Source organism: Ambystoma mexicanum, chromosome 1p, assembly GCF_040938575.1.
Source record: "Ambystoma mexicanum isolate Mex_15411 chromosome 1p, UKY_AmexF1_1, whole genome shotgun sequence".
In the NCBI taxonomy this organism is placed as follows: domain Eukaryota; kingdom Metazoa; phylum Chordata; class Amphibia; order Caudata; family Ambystomatidae; genus Ambystoma; species Ambystoma mexicanum.
The window spans coordinates 1,198,840,382-1,198,860,073 of NC_090921.1; the positions used below are offsets into that span (position 1 = coordinate 1,198,840,382).

A 19,692-nucleotide genomic window follows, 5' to 3' on the forward strand; every position below is an offset into this window, starting at 1 on the left:
AACCTTGGGATCACGTTTGACACCTCTCTCTCTTTCTCTCCAATCATTGCAGACCTTGTCAAGGAGTCTAACTTTCAGCTCCACCTTCTCAGGGACATTGTACCTTTCCACACATTCCCCAAGAAGCTCAACGTCTCCAGAGCCCTGGTTTTCTCTAGGCTAGACTACTGCAATAGGCTCTTCCTAAATCTTCCTCTTTTCTTCCTTCGGCCGCTCCAACTAACTCTGAATATGACTGCGAAAATTATCTTTAGCCTCAATCCCAGGGACTACATCTCTCCAGCCCTAAAATCTCACCACTGGCTCCCGGTTACTGCAAGAATAAAATTCAAGACCCTCATCCACAAGGCTGTCTGGGGCCTGGGACCTCTTTACATCCAGCTTTTCTTCCCTAAATACCTCCGAGCTAGAGTCATTTGGTCCCCTGGCGCCAACTCTCCGCAGGTCAACCGATTCTCCAAGCAGAGAGTGAGAGGTAGATCCCTTTTCTCAGCTGGCTCCTCCCTCTTGTACTGCCTCCCTTCCCCCTCCAACTTGAGCCGGATCTTCTAAAGTTCTGGAAACTTCTCAAGACTTTCCTTTTCTCCTCTTCCTTCCCCTCCTGTGCTAACTCTCCATCTGCACTGTGACTGGGGACTTGTGCATTCGGAGTCATACAGTTGCCAGACCAACCCCCACCAGTCCCCCATGCATCCTTTGCCAGCACTTGCCCTCGGGCTCCGCTTCCCAGACTAGCCCAACTTCACCCTCACTGCCCTCTTCACTCATCATCCCTTTCCCCCTTTTCCCCTGGCACTTGCGACCTTGGCTCGCCAGTCTCTTCCCTGGTCCCTTCCTTGCACTTCTCCCTCTTCCCCCCACCCACTGAACCTACCACCTTCTCAAGCACTTGCACAGTAGGCTTGTCAGAAGGCCAATATAACTGTTTTTGTTGTTCTACGTTCATAATTCCTTTGCCCCCCCACATCTTGTTTCATGGTGCCTGGAAACACTTGTGTATAGGGGCCATACGAATATCCAATAAATAAATACATACAATACATAATGGAAACGAGTCAGTCTGCTGATGAGTTTCTGATGTTCAACAGGATTGTGGGGGAAATTGTTCTGCAAAGACCATTTATCAATGGAAGTTTGTTCCTGCAGTTATATATGTGCTGACATGTGTGGCTATGCACCATGTGCCACAGAGACTGTACATGAACATTACTTCCTTTAATTACTTTTTTTTGTTGTCAAAGGGAACCCCCACTGGAGCCCTGTATCCAGAGTCAAGGGTCTGCAGATTGAAAGAGGTGTGACAAATTGCCATCTGGCCAAGGTGTGAAAGCCCTGGCCTTTTTTCAATGTTATTAATTAATAAAATGTTGTGGTAATTCAATCTCTAAAGAGGTATTCTACTGATCACATTCCCTTTTCAAATGATTCATGACAAAAGCATAGTGTGTATCTTTGCTTTGCTGAATCAGTATTCTGACCTGCAGCAACTGCCCTACCAGTGGCAAAGAGCAGTTTACGAGGTCACAGGGGCCCATTTGACAGTTGCAGCGACAGTCAAGTCTTTGCAGTGCAGGGGAACTATTTAAGATATGTACCGGCATACCATAACTATAAAATATAAGCTATGACTAAGTTAAGGCATGTTGCACAGTACTACTCATAATCATTACTGCCACACCGAAATGATATCACACATGTATCCCCTTGTAGGCCCAGGTCAGCTGTGGAAGGGTTATGTGTATTTTCTCCAGAGAGGCTGGACCTTGCCCTTCTGGCAGGCATGTAGCCTGGGTGGATTGCCTATGTTTGTTCCTTTATAAGGACAGGTAACATCTTATCCCAGGGACAGCCACTCTACAGGAAGTTGGCGTGGGAAAAGCAATCAACGGGCACACAAATTCAGAAAGGGCACTGCATAGCTAAAGGCCTTTGATCCTACTGAGAAGGGAAGGGGTGGGGTTAGTGTAGACAGGAAGAGCTCTGTACAGATGTGGGAGGCTTCCACCATCATATTTCTCTCTGCCTCTCATTATTGTCCCCTTGTTTTCCTCCAGTACAGAGCAATTTCGGTGTAATGTCAGAAGAGCAAAGTCCACTACTTCAAAAACAGGGATCAGTAAAGTAAAGTATGCTAGCTTTTGTCCAATCACCTGTGGACTTTTATCATTAAAAGAGGGGGTCACACACCACTTCTTTGACTTGTCCTTTGGACTCCAACCCTTCAAGAAGATTTCATTGGACCTCTGTTGGAAGAGTTGATCTCCCCAAAATCCTCTGCCAGTGAGATACTGACTCAGTGTCCAAGACAGAGGTGTGCTCTTTCATCTAGCCATTGCGAGGGACCAGTGGGGTTGAACCTGCCTCTCTGTCAGGCATAGTGGTGACCAAGACCTCCATTTGCTGATGCACTCATGTTTGGGAGCCCAAGAAGTGGTCCAATCTTGTCCCGGAGTCCCTGGAGCGGGACTTACAGGAACATGAGGAGCAACCTGATCATCGTGCAAGACCTGCTTACATACCAGCCACACTGGTTTCCAGGACCTCACTGTGTTGAAGGACCCCTTCAGTCATGTGACAGCCTCCTCCATGTTTGAAAGCATGGGAAAATGACTCATCTTGTTCCTGAGTCAATGTCTCCTTTTTTGCAGCGGGACCACCAAAAACTGCAAAAAGGTACTATTGAGCGCTAACTACCCCCTTGGTCAATTTGTGGACCCTAAAGAATGGTTAGGTAACTTTTATCCCTTTTGGATTCATGAACATATCATTTTAAAGAACAGTGTAGCTATGACTTGCCTTACACCCCTGATTCATTACTCAGAGTGCAGCATCGTGCTATCTTTGCTTAGTCTGTGTTCTTTCCTCAGGGGTGGGTTTTGTGTAGTGTTTTCTAGTAAGTTATTATTGTGCGTGGTGTGTTAAATAAACGTATATATTTTTTTATAGAACTTTGATTGGACATTACTTTATTTTGGAATGTTATACTTCGCTGTTTGGGTTGCTACTAAAACACAATCACACTCCTCTTCAGAGCATAGCATTCCCTTGACCCACATTACCACACAAGACAATGAAGGTATATCTCTTAACACTGCCTATTTTACCTTTATGATTGTGTTGGCTCTTGGTTTGTAGAAGTGTGAGGACTGAGAATGCACTTTAGTCTCTAGCCCTCCTTATACTCCTGCAAGGCAGATGTCAATTCATCAAAGGAGGATATGGTGTTACCCATGGTGCAGACTAAACTAAGCCACATTGAAAGCTATATTAGGCTTGCATACTTGCATGCAGATTCTATGGTGGCAAGTGGTGTTTTGCATTTTTTGGGAGTCTCTAAATATGATTATGAAGATGGACTCCTTCAAGGAACTGAAGAACAGGTTTCGGAATTTGTGAGGGAGGTGATATTTTGTAAATCAGACAAATTCCCCATGAGTTCCTGATATTTAAAACACAAGGGTATATGGCGATGCAAGCTTGTGTGGTCTCAAGTGAGTGAAAAGAGGCCAGGAAGCTATTTATGCATCCTAGATTGGGAAGCATCTCTCTGGGCTATATAATTCTTGAGTTGGTCGGACTCTGGATGTGATAATAAGTCGATTAAGACTTCCTATGCAATCTAAATGCTATGGCTGCCTGGACTATTTGAATGAGAAAAATAAGTCCTCTAATACTCCTGTGAAAGTCTTACTCTTATTCCTGTGCTATGACGAATGGAGAGGGAACGTTTTTTGTTGCTCTTTAAATTATTCAATATTAAAACATGTAATGAGAATGTGGAATATTGCTCATCTAAAGAATATGGAAGGGTTACAGAAGTAGTGGCCTGGTATCTCACTGCAGCCTGCACAAAAGAAAAAATGCCCTTGCTACAAAATGTACATAATTTGCAATGACAGAAATTGGGAGGCTTGTAAGAACAGAACATATGGGCTGTTTTGTGGAATTAGTCATTTTTGCCGATCATATCTTAGTGCAGTTGTAATTATGTAGATTGTGTTAAATAAACTGGACCTTTAGCACTTACTTCTATGATGATCTTATATTGTGTCATATTATAATGGCTTTTGTTACACAAAAAAGTCATGATCTTGATGACGTGAGAGGAAGAGATAGTTAGCAAGAGAACAAGTAGGACAGAGAGAGACAAAGGGTGAGCATATGAAGAACAGATGAAGCAACACAGATAGAGGAATCAAGATAGAGGGATACTGTGATTGTAACTGCCTGAGGCTGAGGCAGTCTGACTAGGATGAAGGAGAAGGACTATTGTAAAGAAGAAGGACACAAAAAATGGAGAAGTTATTTGTCAAAGGAGAAGAAATATGATGAAGTACTGTGATGGAAGGGGAGGACTGAGACACATGAGAAAGGTGGTGCAAAGGACTTTGATGCAGACATATTGTGATGAAGGAGTAGGACTGTGATGGAAAGGAAGTACTGTGATGAAGGACTGGTGTAGGATGACTGTGATGAAGGATATGGGCTATCACTAAGTACTGTGACAATTGAGACTATGTGGTGAAGTAGAGTAACATATGAAGGAGACAAACAGTGATGAAGGACTGTGATAAAGGATACGCACTGTGAAAAGGACTGTGAAGAAGGCCAACTATTGTGATGAAGCAAAAGGAATGTAATGGGGCAGATTGACTGATGAAAGAGAAGGATGAAGATTGTGATAAAGAAGGACTTTGATGAAGGACAGTGAAGAAATAAATGGGCTTTGATGAAGGAGAACCACTGTAATGAAGGTGAAGGAGAAGGATGAGACAAAGTAAAGACAAGAAATATGTAAAAGGGGCAGTGCAATGAATTATGAGGCAGAATGACTCTGTAGATGGAGAAGGACAAAGGCTGTGATGAAGGACTATAATAAATGACGAAGATGGCATAAATGAACTATGATGACGGTGAAGGAGTGTGATGTAGGAGACTTCATCATAAGGCTCTCCCTTATCTTTCTTATTTGATGTATTTCTACTCACCTTCTTGAGCGTGCCATTCCCAGTCCCTCTTCTGCTATCATTCACCCATCCCCCATATGCCCAATCCGTTTAAATTCCTTTTCACTTCTTGCCCATTATTACTGGAACAAGCTTCCCCTTAATCTTCAATATGTGGCTTCCTATACTTTGCTCCATTCTGGTTTTAAGGATTTTTTGTTATCCATAGGAATTAATTGACTGTTCTCACACTTCTGTGTACCATTTTATTGTCTGCTAAGTGCCTTGGCTTGATGGAGAAGGGCTATGATGAAGAAGGACAGTGATGAAGGACTGTGGTGAAAATGAAGGTTTGTGATGAGAGGGAAGGACCAATGAAGTTAAAGCACCCTCTTAAGGGGAATGACTGATGAAGGGGGACTAAGACAAAGGAGAGGGACTATGATGAATGAGAGGTAATGTGAAGGAGAAGGACTGTAATTAAAGAAATAGATTATAATTAAGGAGAAGAACTATGATAAAGTTCTATGTAGGTGTAGGACTGATGAAGGCCAGATGAAGGATAAAGTCTGTGATAAAGGATAGGAACTGTGCTAATTTGTGTTCAAGGATTGTGATGAAAGCAAAGGCATGTGCAAAGGACTATTGCAACTGTGTAGTACTATGATAAAGGACTGTGACAAAGAAAGAATATGAAGGAGAAGGGCAGATAATGAAGTACAGTAATGAAGGAGACAGACTGTCATTAAGGTTAACTATGATTAAGTAGAAGGACTGTGAAGAAGGGGAGAGACTGACATGAAGGAAAAGGACTACATTAAAGGAGAGTGACTGCAATGAAGAACGGGGGAAGAAGGACTGTGATAAACTAGAAAGATAGTGATCTAGCAGGACTGTGACAAAGAAGGATTGTGGTGAATGAGGACTACGATGAATGAGGACTTTGGTGAAAGCTTGTAATAAAGTAGATGGTCTGTGAGGAATAACAAGGACTTTGCCAAAGGAGAAGATGTATGGTGAAAAGAAAATACTACAGTAGCTCTCTCTCCTTACCGGTTCTAATAGTAGCTGATACTTGACGCCCCTACGCGCTGATGTGAATCGTGTTAACTCATCAGGTAACCTCTGCTTGATTATGTTGTTTTCAATTGATGACATGCTTAAAGAGAATGAAGCTGCATATCCCCGATCTCTCTATGGTTTGGCACATGGCTGAAACTCTGCTGACCATGCACGATGTTTTGCCCAAGATGACTGCATGGTGATGTATGGGGATGTGTTAAAGCTCACATGTAATTCTGAAAACTTCTCACACATGGATTTGGGGTGGCAAGTGGATAATATATATTGCTCTGAATGAGGAGCATTCATGAAAACTTGGTTTGAATACCACTTCATTCAATTACTCTTTGGAATTAGCCTTACATTGTATTATTAATTTCTTGCCCCTTCATTTCTATATTTCAGGAGGGAGATTAAGACCCTCCTCTTCAAGGAAGGGCTCCATCCTAATGCCTAGGTCCACACACCCTCACTTCCAAATCAACCAGAGTTTGGTCATCTGCTCTCACCTGTTTTCTCCGCTGGTTGCTCTAAGATGCCTTGTTTTCAAACTGGCCATTTTTTGATTCCCTATTTTGATCTCTCTGTTCCTTTGTATCTCTTCTTTCTTTGCTGTGTACTTTACCCTATAACTTGTGAAGTATTCTGTTCCTTCCTGAAGCTAGGTCCACACTCAATGAATAACCTAAAAATTATGATCATAATTTTAATAATGATAAATGTAATAATAAAGATAATAATGGTCTGTCATGATTTTAAACCCGTTGTCATCCACAAGTGCTTATGTACTTTACATTTGTGTATGTGTTTTACTTTATTGATTTTTGTAAACTCAAAGCTTAATCTGCAAACAGAAGAAATGTGAACATACAAGTTCAACACTTCTTAGTGTCAAAGGTGTCAAAGGCAATGCATTACATTGGTGGTCCGTGTAATATTCTCACTATTCAAGGCTATATCAAGACCAATGCTGCTTTTTCCCTCTGTTCAAACAGACACTTTAAAAGCTGTGCTGCTGGTAGGGCCAACTTCCTTAATTGTGAACATGTTCTTTTTTATATCTCCATTTCACTTTTGGGTTTGGGTTGCTGTGGGGAGTTCCTCCAATATGCAGATGTTAACTACCCTCTGAGTGCCAGGTACCACCTTTGGCCACTTGCAAGGTACTTGCACATTTTCAAATGTATGTCTTTCCTGATGAACATTTTCCATAAACCCAGATTAAGGTGGCTAGGCTTAATGGCTGCATTTAACACAGTTCTCAAATAAAACATTTGAAGTGCAGACCTCTGTGTGATTTGTGTACCCCTTCTATGAAAATTCTAACACATATGAAGAACTTAATTCTTAAGATGACCTTACAGCCATTCATTGTGTATTGCAATTTTTAAACTACTTCGCCTTCTGTACCTGCTAATTGTATACCTGTGGTACCAGGATTGTATGAAACTGTCACCAAAGCAGTGCCTTCACACATGTGCCCAGAGTAGAGAGCCAACCTGAGGCAGCTTTATGGAGATGGTAGTTCCATTACAGAAATGTTGCTTGTCACTGTATGCTTGATGATTTCAGGCATGCTATTCCATTCTGTGAATGTTGTGAGTTGATTATAAATAATTGCACCATATTTTGCTATGTGGTGTCCATAAATCTTGTAATTCTATGCAACAACTGCAATGTTCCCAAGAGCATATTTAGCTAAAAGTTAACCAAACACTAATTGTTGATTTTCTACTTTTAATGTTGCATTGTACATATGCTACATTGGAATAAATGGCTGTCCAGAAAATAAAACACTGTGTTATATAACTGTTTAAGTGTTGTATGGTGTATTGCTGCACTGCTCATCATTGGAAATGTCTAGGCCACTGCCCCCTCCCTTTTCCAACATCATCAATGACCACAGATGCTGAATGAGAGAAGCTGGCGAACACCCATTGAATATTTGATTGGCAGATAAACCAACCTCAATCTCTTCGCAGGTTGAGACAGAGCAAAGTTAGACAGAGCAAAGTTATTGATCACTTTCATGGCACACCAATGTATTGTCTGATAACGCTCCATGCCACAAGGAAGCTAAAAAGTGATACATGGCACAGAATCATAATTAGGGTCAAGTGAAAGGGCCATTACTAAAGTAAATGGCAGGGAGATGGCTTAAAGTTAGGCAAGGATGTGTGGCTCTGCATTATGGGCATGCAGAGACAGAAAGGTGAGACAATTGAAGTGTGTCGTACATTGGCAACAGGATGGTTGGGGAGGTGGGGGATTGATAACAAGAGAAAAGACATGGCAACTGACCTCTGATTTGTAGCCAGGGACAGAGTATACAGTTGGAATCGGTGCTGCATATGTTCACAGTTTTATCAGAGCATTGTTGCTTCTGTAACTGTTGTAACAAAACACCCTGGACGAAGAGCCGTCCCAAAACCAAATACACAAAATGAAAAGGTCTACAGACCAATCACATGCTGTAAAGGAACTTACTCTGTAGAGAAATTATGTCTCCCTTTGTAGCTAAAATCAATGTTTCCATGCACAATAACGTATATTATTTGTGAAGTGTTCCATTTATAATAATAAGCATGTTGGTAGTGCCTCAACAGATTAATTTGCGCAATACATTTCTATTTGAAAGTCCTTTTCACATGACCAATATAAAGCTATGGCTATCCATGTTTCAGAATGTCAGTCTTCATCCACAGATGAGTTGCCAAATATAGTGAGCAAGCTGACGGATATGGTGGCCAACATGGCCTTATTGAAGATTTCTCCCAACACAGAGGAAATCATTGCTGGCTGGCAAATGTTCAGACAAGAAATTCAGTTTCAATAAATGTTATTAATTTTGAGAAAGTATTATTTCAGCTAACAGTTTAGAGGAGCTGCACAATGTAACTGTTTGATGTATTGCATGACATCTCATATGCTTTGTAATTGAAATCTGTGAGTATTGTAAACTGATATTTCTTGCTTACAGTTCTGCATGCTAAGCCTATCTATAGCTACATTAATTAATATTTCATATTTTGTCTCTTCCCTTCACATTTCACATTCATGAGATACTCACCTGGCATGCATCAATCCCTCCTTCAAGGAAACCAGCGCAGAACATCTTGGTGGTGATCTGGTTGTCATAGAACTCAGGACCATTACACAAACTGCTGCTCAGAATGGGGACACTGGCCTCTTGCAGGATGTCTGACTGCTGACCTGGATGTGAGAAGAAAGGTTGGAAGGTAAGATGTGGGTGGGCATTAGAAGTGTATGTGGAGGATGAAGAATAACTGGGGATGCATTGAAAGTTGAGATAAGGAACCTTTTTTAGGGTCACGCAATTCTGCTGAAATTTTATATTGGTTCTCTGCAATTGTTGTTGTATCCCAAAAATATGAACAAGTCGAGGTTGAAACACGTGTCAGAAATCACAATCTAGAATTACGTTTTTTGGATACAACAATATTTGGAAAGAACCAATATGTAATTTCAGCGTGATTGGTTCCTTGTCTTTACTGTTCTAGTGTTGGTGACTAAGGGCATAGCCATTATACCTGTAGGCACACAGCAGACCCCCAGATAAATTACCTACATTCTAGTAACTTAAACCCAGCACAGTAAATAGGGCGCTTTATATCCTTACTCTTTCTTTAAATATATTGAAAGTGGCACAGCCGGGATGTAATAGAATGATCAGCGACTGATCTTACAGAGGCACCATAGAAGAGAGGGTAATTTGGGCAATTAAAAACCAGGCAAATGCAAACAGTGAATCAGGTTGTTTGGATATCAAGTTTTACTTCATTGTCCCATTGCACAGCAGGCTATCCAGCTTCCCTCTCCCATTGTTTTAAACTTCCTGAAAACATTGTCACAATGGATGCTGACTCACACAGGCTATGCATTCCAAAATACTGCTCCTACACATGGCTCAGGGTCACCATGGAAATGGAAGAGGAAAAGGAAATAGCTCGTACCACAGTCATGTGATCCTGGTTTTCTAATGGCAATACATCTCTTGGGGGTGATCTGTAACTGACTGTATCCGCCAACATCCCTAACAGGCTCTTCTAGGACAATATCACATGGACCATGGGCTTTGTTGCCAAACTCCACTCATCATTGCCCCATTATTGGTCTCTATTTTCTGGTGTGATGTATGATATACACATGGGCTTGTCGACTGATATAATATGTATTTGCATGTGTGGGATACCACCAGTAAAGGAAATTGTTATCATGCAGATGCTTCTAGAGATATCTATGTTTTAACGTTATTGCTTATGCATATTGTCAGTACAAATCTGTGTTCAATTAATATTACTATTACTAACACAACAGAAAATAAATTCAAAAGATGTGACTATTATGAATTAAACATTAATATGATTTGAGTTATAGGGCCTCATTACGACTTTGGAGGTAGCCATGGCGCTATTGGCACCATGGCTGCCTCCAAAACCGTGTCCGGGTCCCCTGAATGGGGAATTACCAGGCCATTCCGAGTATGGAGGGCCCGGTAATTGCTCCTTCAGGGAACCCAGGCCCAGTCCTTCCCCATTCCCATTTGAGCCCCCATAGGGCACAATGGGAATGGGGAGGGAGCTAACAACAGGCCCACTCATAATGGGCCAGTTGTTAGCTCCCTGGTTCCCTCGCGGGACCCGCTGTGGACGTCTGGATAAACCAGACGTCCACAGCGGGCCCCGCGAGGGAACCTTGGAATGGTGCGGAGTGGGTTTAACGGCTTCGGCACCATTACCGGCACCGCTAAACCCATTCCGCACATCTTGCAATGAGGCCCATAGAGTTATAGAGTGCACTAACACCATCAACCTCTTCTCACTAGGAGAACTAAAGAGGAGAAGGCGAGAGGGACCTACTACTGTGAAAAGAGAATGTTTTAAGCGTAAGCGCCATGGAGCATGCACCAAAAAAGCAATTCGACCCATATTCTTCCACTGAATACTTAGATCTTGAGGAGGCAGATTGGAACTGGAATGTAATGTGTAATAGGGAAAGAAAGGCAGAAGTTTGTCTCTAGTGAAGGGTGGACATAGCCCATAGAAAACTGTATGTGTGCTACACGTCATTTTAGTGAAGCATAGGGAGCAATCAGAGCTGCTTAATAATAAAGGAAATCTGTTCACTCTGTCCCGTACCCGCCAAATGTCTAGCAGCCACATTCTAGAGGATCAGCAGAATTGTAATACCAGTGCAAATGCACTACCTTTCATTTTTAATTACAGTAACACAAGTCTATTTTTCCGATTCACCCCCCTCCATTTGGAAAAAGCAGAATTTTAGATTTAAAAACTTCTATACATTGCTGCAAAAAAATATTGTTTTAAATTACATGCTGCTCACACTATATTAGTCACATTTCAAAGAGTAGCTAATTACAGTAAACACAGCATTTTGCAAAATAATTTAAAAAAACCTCAAACCTAGCTATGTAAAAGGTCTGCAACGTTTTGTATGCAATTTGCAAAATGTCCATATCAAATGACTCATTTGGTGGAAAAATGATTGGAACACACATTTGAAATGTAATAAACTTTAAGACTGCAAATAGAACATTTTATTTGCAGTACTCAAGTTATCTAGACAACATGCAATTGTAGTAAAGTTAATTTGCAAGGCTTTTAACTTGATTTATCATTAAGTGGTTTACAGGAAAGATTAAGGAAATGGAATGGTCAGTAGGACATTTTTAGACAGAAAGGATCAGTCAAGTTGTTAAAAAAATCTAGGACTAAATAAACATTAACAGGGGCTTCCGGCTCTCGAGCAAAATATGTTTAAATACATGTTGTGCCAATGCTTGGACAATAAAATTGTACAAAAATGGAGCACTGATTTTCAGGTGTACTTTGGGATTCTGTCCAGGGATTTTCTGGAATCTTTGGTGGCAAATTATGCATTCCTAAGCCTACAAGACCAGTAATACTGTTTCTCAATCATTGAATACTGTATTGTGGACAGTTTTGTATTCAGGAATCTTATGGAATTTTGCATTTCTGATTTAACATAGTGATCACTATCCTCTTGAGTTCATTTTCTAAATGCCAGTGTAGGCACCACAAAGAAGATGTCTAACAGCCAAAGTGGCTGGTTGGCTATGCCTTAGATAGTCAAGGAGTCATTGGAAACAACTACCAATCCATAACAATGTAAGATGTTCTCTTAAAACTGTTAAACAGTTTGGAGGCCACAAAGGAAAGTGTCATTTAGTGTTTTTGTTTCAAACTATCCAGGACAATGCTGTTGGTAAATGGTGTCACCCAGTTCTGGACATCCAGGTTATAGAAAGGAATGCCCTATGATTCCATGCAGAATGTAGAATCTCAAGAAGAAAATTGAATTATGATTTATTGAGTGGTGTGTAAAATGGCTGGCCAGATTTACAGTTTTAAAGGGCATATACAAAATGCTAAAAGACACATAAAAAAGAATGTATTCATAAATAATGGTATATTTTTCAAATTACACCAATTGCTTTTATGTTTAAAGCAATTGTCAAGAAAGGCATTATGCCATCTCTGTGAATAGGTAGTCCTTGGACAACCAGCCCCCCATGGCTATAGGCCAATTTCTTTACTCAAATTGGCTGTAAGAAATGTTCCAAATGTTTGTTGCTCATACTGGACTAGTGGGCTTAAAGTAACACTATCTTAAAGCCATCCAAAGCAGGTTTCAGGGGAGGGCTTAGCACAGTGGACCACTGCATCACTCTGAGCAGCGTCATGGAGGAATACAGTAAGGTCATGCATGGAAGATTATTTGTGACTTTTTTCAGATGTGGAGAAAGCATTTGATGTCATTGATAGAAACATCCTTTGGTGTAATTTACATTTTATTGGGTCCCAAATTGTTTATTAAATCTTATCCAACAGTGATATGCATACCACTCAGCATCTGTCTGATATACAAGATAGGGGAATTGTACATTTATTTCTCCACCAATAAAGGTGAAAAGCAAAGATGTCAGTTTGCCCCAATTTATTCGGACTTGAGAGTTATTTTAGGAAAGTTTACCCACCCTCTCTGGAGTATACATTTTATAGCATGCTTCTTTATGCTCGATGACACAGCCATTTTGGACTTAACGCGGCAGGTCTCCAACAGGGCCTGCTATACACAAATTACTATTTTGGGAGCTATAGTTTGAAAGGAAATAAGATAAAAAACAAAATGATGTTGTTCGGTAAAAGGGTGAAACCTTGTAGCTGGTTTTTAAATCAATGTAGAGATGAGGAGATAATCTCAATTGTATTTGAGCCTAATCTTCTCAAAGAGTAATGCTTGGGTCAATCCTTTTAAGAATACAGCTGAAAGGGCATCAAGGGGCATACAAGCTAAACAAATTAAAATGTTATTTCAAGTCTGAGGCATTCAGATTGGACATTTGCACGGAGGTATACAAGGCCAAGGTCTGCTCCATGATTTTTATGACAGCAAATTCTGGGTTGGTTTGAACTGTCATGTCCTGGAGGGGTCATTCCTGTGACAAATAGCAGGCCCCCTCCCAGGACATCAGGTGCAAGTCAGTGATCTAAATTGGGGATGCTCTGTTTGAAGGTGGCAGCCCAGTTAAGAAGTGTAACTTATTTTTAAAAGCACATGTGGGATTTTCTGCTAATCATAAAGTGAATTTCAGTCTAAGTGTGATACCAGCCCCTGGTAAAGAAAAATATTTGTGGCAGGGGGGTTGTAAGGCACTGTCTATTTGGATAGGGGGATGGGATATAACTAAATTTGTCTCAGTCAACTCAAAATAGCTCTTAGAGGAGGAGCTTGTATAATGGGGAGAGGGGTAGTTTTTAATTTTTAAATATTTTTATTGGCATTTGCAATAATATACATAGCAGTAGAGCACGAGGTGTGCTTTATATTATTGACCATGTGTCAATTAATTAACAGTGATAACAACCTTGACTGTGCACTCCCATGGAATCGTGACGTGGTTTTTGATCTGCGTGTTTGGCCCAGAGCCAGGGCCACCCCTCTTCGTGGCCGTTTCAGGACACGGCACTTGGAACGCACTCGGGCTCATCAGTCTGATCGTGGTATTTTACCTGGAATTTGTGTCCTGTCGGGCTATTCAGGGAGGTTTGAAGTCGGTCGAGAAGATCATGTCCCTCATGAGGGCTTTCCAGGACTCCAGTGTTGAGCTCACGTCATCCCCGCCTCTTTTGTTTCCCTCCTCCCAGGCCCAGGTTTCGGCCATGGTCCATCTTTCCATTTCCCTGATCCAAGGGCCGTATCTGGGGCCTGCGGGCGATTTCCAAGCCATCGCTATTGTTCTTTTCACAAGAATGGATGCCATGTCCATGAGCTTCACTAGATGTTTGATTTTGCCAAGTCTCGGGTGGGTGCCCAGGAGACACTCCTTAGGTGTCCATTCGTACCTTTCCAGTCCAGCTCTCCTGCAGGTTCGCTCGGCAGCAAGCCAGAGCTTCTGGGACCTGGGGCAAGCCCAGAACATGTGGATCAAGTCAGCTTGTTCAGAGGAGCACCATGGGCATGTCGAGTGGATTTTGTTGTTGAAGGTGGCTATCCTATGCAGAGTCATGTAGGTCCTGTAAAGGACATTCATCTGGATCATCCTGAACCTGGCGTTCCGTGACACCTCCTTCGGGTACAACAGAGCTCTTTCCCATTCCTCCTCCGTGATTTCAATCCCCAAGTCGGTCTCCCACTTCTCTTTCAGGCGCGCTCTTCTGGGGTTAATTCGGTCGTTTATCTGGGCGTAGAGCCTCGATGTCGGCTTGCAGCCGTCACTCAAGTTATACATCTCCTGAACAAGGGGGTGGGTCTCTGGTTCCTCAGGCCATGTGTTCCATTTGGTCTTGGCTACGTGCCTCACCCTTTGGTAAAATAAGAATTGTCCCGAAGAGAGTCCATCCTTTAGTTGCAGCGAATCAAAGTCCCTAAAGGCTCCCTCGTCAAACATGTCTCCCCATGTGTAGAGGCCACAAGTCTCCCAGTTCCTCATTACTGGGAGGTCGATGGGGGTCCTGCACACGTCTGTCAGCATGGGGATTTCGGGCATGTACGGGTGATGGAGGCCTAGTAGTGTTCTAACCCTGTTCCAGACCCGCCTCCCCAAGGTTACTATCATGGGCGGGTCAGGAGGGCCCACCTGCGAGCCCCATATTATCTCCTTAGGGTGCGTAGGCCCGGTCAGTTGGCGAAGGAGGCCAGTCTCTGCGGAGGGTTCATCTGAGAGCCACTTCGTTACGTGTGTCAGTTGTGATGCGAGATAGTATCTCTGGAATCGGGTAGTTGGATGCCGCCCTCGGTGTGGGGGAGCGTGAGGATGTTCAGGGCGAGCCTGTGTCTGGACTGACCCCAAAGGAAGTCCCTGACCAGCGATTCCAGTTTCCTGAAGAAAGGCGGGGGGATGTAGTGAGTGATGTTGGTGAAATAGTAAAGGAATCTTGGGAGTATAATCATTTTGGGGGGGGGGGGGAGAGGGGTAGATGTCCACAATATACATAGGGGTAATTCATAGAATTTAGCGCACAAGTGGCGCACGCGGCTGGCGCATAGTGTGCGCGTGCGAATCCCTGCACCAGCCGCGTGCGCCAAAATCCATTTCCGCGCACAGCGTATTCATGGATTCCAGACACCAAAACCATCCGTGGCGCACAGTGGCGCAGCGACCCTGCAGCAGCGCCAGTTACGCCCCCAAGAACGCCTCTCGCACAGGGAAAAGCCATCAAAATCCCCAATCCAGCGCAAAGGGCTGCGCTAACCCTGTACCAGCACGGCAAGCGGGCTACGTGTATCACTGGGGTGCGGGGGAAGTACCTCACGCGATTGGCCCAGTGCGAGCGGGGTACGTGTATTTCAGGGGTGCGTGGGAAGTTCCACACGCGATTCCAGCAGGGTACGTGTATTTCAGGGATGCGCGGGAAATTCCACACGCGATTTCAGCAGGGTACGCGTATATCAGGGGTGTGCGGGAAGTTCCACACGCGATTCCAGCAGGGTACGTGTATTTCACCAACCTGGATGGCTCCGTGCCATCTTCCCCCGTTGGGCCCTGTGGGGTCCCAGCTGCCCCTTCTGCTGCCGAGGAGTCCAACTCCAACCTCCGCCTCTTGGACCTCCCCCCGGCAGCTGCGGCCTGGGACGCGGCACCGGACTCCTCACTCCCCGACAAGATGACAACATGGGAGGGGAGCAGGGCCTTGCGTCTCCGGCTGGCGGTGGGATCCCCGCCGCTGTGCTCCACAGCACCTTCTCCGCCCTCTTCATCAGTTGACGCTGCAGACAGGGAGAAATAAAACACAGGTATCAGGGCACTGTACAATGGACACATACACACATGACAGTTGTACATGAGTGGCATTGGCAACCTCAGACATGTCATCACAATCCCCAACACACATGTCATTTCAACTCGCACACATGAGCCATATCACAGCCATATCGCAACTGCCAGCACCATCCATACACATACAACAGCATGAGCAGGCAAAGGTGAGCCAGACATCACATGCAACACAGGAAGTGCACCACACATGTACACACACCACCACACTTGCATGCATGTGTACACCTCTGCCAAGTGTGGCAGTGTTCAGATGGGCATCCATGCCACATCTGCCGATCAGGCTTCCACATACCGCTGTCACATCCATCCATGTTGCATCACTGTTGCACCCTTGTCAAATACACACAGATGCACATGTACACAGTGCTGATACATGCAGCTGAAAACAACATACATGCGTGACATCACGGACATGTCTACTTACATACACATTCATCCAAACATGTGTGCCCACACAACTGCATTTGGCATGCAAGCCTACACACACAAGCACCTTCCATGTCTCACACATTCCAGCCCTCGCATGGATTAGCCCTATGGCCCTCTACACCCCCACCCATACTCGACCCCATACAAACAGATGTGCAACCTGCACACTACTGAAAAATCACCACACGCACAGCTCATAATCAGGATGCATGTACACTTACCGCTCGACTCCAGACAGGTCTGCCTCTCAAGGACCTGGACGTGGAGCGCTGGGGATATGCGTTCCAGGACCCTCATCTGTTCTTCCGACAAGTGGCCCCGGTGCCCCTTGGCATCCGCTGCCTTCAAGAGGCGCCGGGCCTTGTTCAGGGTCCTGGACCTGAAGTCCTCCCAGCGCTTCTTGACATGTTGGAGGTCGCAGACTGCCACCCCCTCCGCGTTGATGGCAGTCACGATGTCAGTCCGGATCCGAGTCCGTCCTTCCTTGTCGGCGCGGGAACTTCCGAAGAGGGCATCATACTGCCCCAGGACTTGCTCCACCAGGACACCAACTTCGGTGGCACTGAAGCTGGTGCCCCTCTGCCTCTCTGGCCGGGGGTTGTCAGTGGTCTCAGATGGTGTTTGCCCCGACATGACAACCCCAGAGGCAGGAGTGGGTGGGCAACTGGGTCCTGGGGCTGGGCTGTGGAGCGATGGAATCCCAGTCGGGAGTCTTCGGTTCCAGCAGGGGTGGTCACAGCAACAGCACCCCTGGCTGATGTGCAGGCAGCAAATGGCAGGGCACGTGGGCAGCAGGCAGTCAGGCAGCAGCAGATGGCAGGTGGGAGCGTGCTTGGGGCTCTGGGGGGCAGTAGTTCGGCCTTCTGGGCAGGAGCATGGTCTTCCGTGTGCTTACGCGTGGCCAGCTTGATACGGAGTGAATTGGCACGTGAAAATCCTGCACGTCTGCGTGTAATTCGAGGAAAGGCCCTTAGCGCGTATGCACGGCAGCACGCATATGCGATTTCATTGGACCAAAGGCCCTTAGTGCGTGAGCGTGTCTGTGACGTGACGCGCGCGGCTGTTTCCCTCATTGCACGTGATGACAGAACACACGTGGATTTCCACCAATCGCGTGTGAAAGTTCCCGTGCACCCCGGAACACACGTACCCTGCTGATGTTGCGTGTGATACTTCCCCCGCACCCTGAAATACACGTACCCTGATGGAATCGCGTGTGGAACTTCCCGCGCACCCCTGGAATACACGTACCCTGATGGAATCGCGTGTGACACTTCCCCCGCACCCTTGTAATACACGTACCCTGATGGAATCACGTGTGAGACTTCCCGCGCACCCCTGTAATACACGTATCCTGATGGAATCGCGTGTGACACTTTCCGTGCACCCCTGATATGCACGTACCCCGCTCAATCGTGTGTGTAACTTCCCGCGCACCCCCGAAATACACATACCCCGCTCAATCGCGGGTGTAACTTCCCGCGCACCCCCAAAATACACGTACCCCGCTCAATCGCGTGTGTAACTTCCCGCGCACCCCCGAAATACACGTACCCCGCTCAATCGCATGTGTCACTTCCCGCGCAGCCCTGAAATACACGTACCCCACTCAATCGCGTGTGTAACTTCCCGCGCACCCCCGAAATACACGTACCCCTCTCAATCGCGTGTGTAACTTCCCGCGCACCCCCGAAATACACATACCCCGCTCAATTGCGTGTGTAACTTCCCGCGCACCCCCGAAATACACGTGACCGCTCGCACAGGCCCAATTGCTGTATGTTGCCACTTTTGTAATGCGCAGGGACGCTACCGCCTGCCTTCGTGTGGCGGACGTGTTTCGGCTTGTGCGTGTCTTTGGCTGTGCGGGGCTTTGCCCAATTCGATTCCATGAATACGTGTGGTTCGAGTGCGTGTGGGCGTTCCGTCTGCTTCCCTGCAGTACATCCCCAGTTACGCCCTTATTTTTGCGCGTTGTTCCCCATTCCGCGCGTTATGCCCCGTGTTCCGCCCACTTTCTGGTGTATGCGCCGAGGTTGTGCGCTTTCACTGTGTGCGTCGCGCACGCCTAACGGGATGTTGCAGTGACGTGTGCGCCATGCACGGGTTTGGCGCACATCCGGAGGTAAACACGCGCAGGGACTTCCATGAATCGCACGCGTGCGCATGCGCCTGTTTTTTTGCGCTTGCGCCTGCTTGCGCCTGCTTGCGCCTGCTTGCGCAAAGATTTTCGGCGCACGTTTGTTCCATGAATCGGCCCCATAATCTCTCCTATTTAACTTTATATGCAGACATATACATACAAGATGGCAAGGAGAAATCTGTGAATTAAGATCCCCAGAATGCAAGAGGCTGATGCGAAAGGTACATTTAAATATACCCAACAATCAATAAATGAAGGTGTGCATGAGGAAACACAAAGTGTGACTGCAGAATGGGAGTCAATGAAGATTGAGTTATTTTTCCTGTTAATTTGTTGTTTCAGTGTTTGGCGTAAGCGTGCACATGCATGGAAGCTATGTTTTATCAAATTAATTGTAATGATGATGATTTTATCGATTGTTAGAATATGTTAAAGCAGCTTTTTTATTTTGGACTGTGTGAATGTGATAAAATATGACACATGTTTCTAAATGTTGGTAACTTAATGGAGAAACATTATCAAATAAATCTTGAATGAGTAATACTGCTCATTACATGGTTGACCTAACAGATCGCTTCACTGGGGCTTCGGAGGTTACCTCTTAAAGATTATTTTGGCATGCAATGACAAATATTGCATTTAAAGCACCTGGAGCCAGTTACATTTGGTGAAAAAGTGGTTAGGAATGTGAAGGGTTTTGACCCATGCTGAATCAATAGACTGGGTAGATGTGGGGATGAGCTGCCGCCGCCCATCATTCCATCCCAGAG

General features: G+C 44.8%; 1 protein-coding gene across 3 annotated transcripts in view; it reads right to left on the reverse strand.

The window, feature by feature from the left end:
* HPN (hepsin) overlaps nucleotides 1-19,692 on the reverse strand; it is a 780,351-nt gene that overhangs the window by 36,572 nt on the left and 724,087 nt on the right. For all 3 annotated transcript variants that reach the window (XM_069604921.1, XM_069604920.1, XM_069604919.1), the window contains one exon: nucleotides 9,079-9,221. In XM_069604921.1, the coding sequence (XP_069461022.1) occupies nucleotides 9,079-9,221 (143 nt within the window). The remainder of the gene's footprint in view (nucleotides 1-9,078; nucleotides 9,222-19,692) is intronic.